This window comes from Chaetura pelagica, unplaced genomic scaffold (genome assembly GCF_000747805.2).
Source record: "Chaetura pelagica isolate M959 unplaced genomic scaffold, ChaPel_1.0 scaffold85, whole genome shotgun sequence".
Classification (NCBI taxonomy): domain Eukaryota; kingdom Metazoa; phylum Chordata; class Aves; order Apodiformes; family Apodidae; genus Chaetura; species Chaetura pelagica.
Genome location: NW_009953505.1, coordinates 4176105 through 4179761, shown reverse-complemented (window position 1 = coordinate 4179761; position 3657 = coordinate 4176105). Strand labels below are relative to the sequence as shown.

Here is a 3657-nt window from a genome sequence, read left to right as displayed (position 1 = left end):
TCCCTACTGGTCCAGGAGAATCGTAGCTCAGTTAATTGAGTCTGCAAAGGGAGGAGACTTACCATGAGGAATCAAATGGAAGAGAAGAGTTGAAATAAAAAGACGGGTGTCTGCAAATTTGACCTTTACTGTACTCTAATGTTTGGCAGGTTAAAATACAGGAAGGGCCACATTTTTAAACTGGGAAAGTTATTTATCTTCCTGATTGATTAATAGATATTTTGAGAATGCAGGAAGTCCTGGCTCATTTTCCAGGTGTTGTGGGTCTACAACATTCAGTTTGTTTGTGGTGTTTTTCTGTGACCTGTGCTGTAGTTAACATAAATGGCAGTTTTCTGCTTTTTCTTTCTTCAGGTTTGCCTTCTTGTCACTACTTAAACCCACCATAGTTGTTGTCCCTGGGGCTAAACAATCCAACTATACTGTCAATTCCTCAGTGGCATCAAAGTCACTGAAAGGAGAAATCAATACAAGAGGCAGTCTTTGCCCCTTTTGAGGGAAGCTCTAAACATAGGGAGAAGTTTTCCTCCAAGGAGATCCAGGAAGGCTATAAGCAACCTGTTTATCCCACATACAAGGCATCTGTTTAGATGAGAAATTGATATACTTTTTTTAAATGCAACCCAAAGAAAACATTCTTTTAACTAAAGCAGAAGTGTTTCTTCTATCAGCTCCAACGAAAGCTTCACATGTACCTGAAGGAAGAAGAAACTGAGTTGCTTAACCTGCCTTGCTGTGTTTTCATATGTATGAAATACCTTTGAATTTCTGCCAGCAGGTCACACTCTCATTTCAAACTGAAGTGCCAAGCACGTCTCTGTGAGATGTGGACAGCATTTTGTACAGAAGAAGTCTGTGAAGGCAGCACAGACCCAGAGAGGTCCTTTGTCTTGGGCTGGCCCACCACAAACTGCGTGGCAAATTTCAGGTAAGAACTGAGGTATGTTTTGGTTTTGGTTTTGTTTGTTTTGTGTTTGGTTTTTTTTCCAAAGTACCTACATCTTTTTAGGCTGACAGGTAATGAGACTATCACGAATTCATTTCAGCAGCAGTCAAGCTGGGAAGCAGGAACTTACTGATTTTTAAACTTCTCCTACTGTAAGCAACTCACCCTCCATGCTGCATCTTCTATCTCTCTGCAAATGTGGCAGTGATACTCACTTATCACTTAAAATTTTGAGAAAATACGTGAATTGGCAAAACACTGTCTGTGATGCAGACTTGCTTAGCAGAAGTTATCTTTTTGGGGGGTATAATTTGACAAACACCTTTGCTAATTAGTAACATGAACTACAAATAGTAAATAGTCAAACTAATGAAAGGATCACAGAGACCCTTGAAGAACACTTTTAAACAGAGCAGCTTGCATTGGAAGTAGCAGGAAATATACAGTCCAGTACTGACCTTGTCCTATTTCTCTTTTCAAATTTAATTGTGCCAGAGAAAATGTCGAATTTCCTTTTACAGCAGTATCTCTGAATTTTAATAGAGACTTTTGGTCTGTCTTTGCAGCATTGACTGTAGGACACATAAGGGCTGTAGAGGTGATTTCAGTGATTCCACTAATTTTAGTCTCAGCAAGGAGGACTCTGTCATCACTTTGGATAAGGGAGAGCACCATCTCCCTGAAATCCCAGCTGCTTAGCCACATTAATTTGGCTGGGTCTTGGAAAATGCATTTTCCTCTTTACCAATAGAGAGCAAAAGCTGACACGTGCAGCTTAATTTGTATGTCACATTATCTGTATCTAAAGAGAATGCTGTGCACAAACTACTCTCTGTTGAGCTGGTTGTGCTGTTTATGGGGTTTTTTTCACTTAATAGTCCTGAAACAAAGCTGAAATTTTATATTGATTTTCAATTGAACTCTTGACAATAAATGTGAGCTTTGATCATGAGGCAGCACATGATCTTTCATAACTATCAAGAAGTTAGCTGGGTAGAATAGCAATAGAACAGAGTCCGAGATTTTATAGAAGTGAAATTATTTTATGTCTGGAGGTACACAGAAAAATCTAAAACTCCTTGCCTGAGTGTGTAGATGCATATCTGAGAGAATTGAAGCAGACAAAGCAGAACCATATTTTTAACCTTTATAAAGTACATTCCCCTAACAGCATCACTCAGTAGGTTTGTAGTTTCCTAAATGCTTTCTCTGACAATTTGAAGATCTTGATTTGCAGAAGCAGCAGTGGGAATAGCAGTTACTCCATTTGGGGCAGGATTTAAATCAAGAAAGTTGAAGTAAAATTAGGTTAGATTCTTTGCACTACCCTATTATTAGCTACATTTAACCAAACAGTTTGTATCCTTTAAAGTGTATGCATGATATAAAGAGAAATGAGATAAGCCTTAGAATATCCAAAGTTAAACCCTACTAAGTACAATGGGACCTTTTTTCATTGTGACTCATGTACTTTATATTTTGGTGATAAACCAAATAATAAATAAGAAGAGAATTAAAATAGTGAAAGTGGAAAGAAGTCTATATTCCTGAGGAAATACCTTTAAACTTCTGAATGAAGCTCTTATTTTAAAGTGCCCTCCTCTTTTATTTGGACATTAGCTTAAGAACTCAACCCATTTCCTTCTAAAATTCACTGGTAAACCTTTAACTTCTATGATAAAAACTGGTAACTGGGGCTTTTGATGTGGCAGGCTTTTCAGTAGATTTTGCAGGGAAACAGATTTTTCATTCAAATCTGGAAAAAAACTTTTAGGTTTTGTAGGTGTTTAGGGAAATTTCAACCAAGAAGCAGTCCATTCCAGCATACTTTGTACAAGGGCTATTTTGGAATTAGAATAATGTCTGATTTGTCCCTGTTTGTCTATAATTCTTGCAGGTCTGCAGAACAAAAGGAAACATGGCTGTCTTTTTTGCAAAGGTAATTTGCTATTCAGTCTTTGAAGACACTGAAAAGAGCCCCAGCCATATAGACCAATGATTCCCACACAGTGGTACCTATGCCATCACAATAGATAAGCTCTTTCAAAGTGATATGAAAAAAACCCACCATCTGGTGTCTTCTGCCTGCAGAAGATGGTCATGCTCTTCATGCAGTACATAAGGAGGGAAATCCTCCCCTGTGCCTGAACATGGCGCAGCATAAAACTGGAGCAATTCCTATCACACGTGGTCCCTTCCCTATGCAGTTGTAGGAGCCTCTGCCACGATCGCTCTAGTTGAGCCTGGGGCTCTCTCCATGGTGATGGCATCAAAGCAAGCCCAGCTCAGAAACCTCTGCTCTAACCTACCTCCTGTTCTTGGCTGACTCTGTTTTGGTCTCACAAAATGGGCCTCAAGCTGGAGGATACGATGGGAGGGTTTGCATAAATAGGGCTGTCTTTTTTCAGTCAGTGTTTGGACAGAAAGCTACTAGTGGTGCTATTGTTTTCTGGTCACCTAGTTCTGCTGGGTGAGGTTTGTGCCTTTATCAGAGTTCCTAGGGTTTAAATCATCCTTGCTAGGGATGATTTCTAATTCACTCTTCTCCTGTTCAGTGCTTTGAACTGGTCTGTACAGTGGGATGTAACTGATTACTCAGTACAGACTGAGGCATCACAATAATGGGTAATTTTAGCTTGATTTTTAAAATCCAGTTTCTCTGGTGCTTACATTGATTTCTACAATGAACTTTAATACAGCAGGGCATTCCT

The 3657-nt window shown here is 39.2% G+C and overlaps 1 protein-coding gene across 1 annotated transcript in view; it reads left to right on the top strand.

The window, feature by feature from the left end:
* Positions 1 to 3657, top strand: part of ARHGAP20 (Rho GTPase activating protein 20) — a 55169-nt gene that overhangs the window by 27354 nt on the left and 24158 nt on the right. Inside the window, exons 3-4 of the mRNA XM_009999397.1 lie at positions 779 to 928; positions 2844 to 2885. Of these exons, the coding sequence (XP_009997699.1) occupies positions 779 to 928; positions 2844 to 2885 (192 nt within the window). The remainder of the gene's footprint in view (positions 1 to 778; positions 929 to 2843; positions 2886 to 3657) is intronic.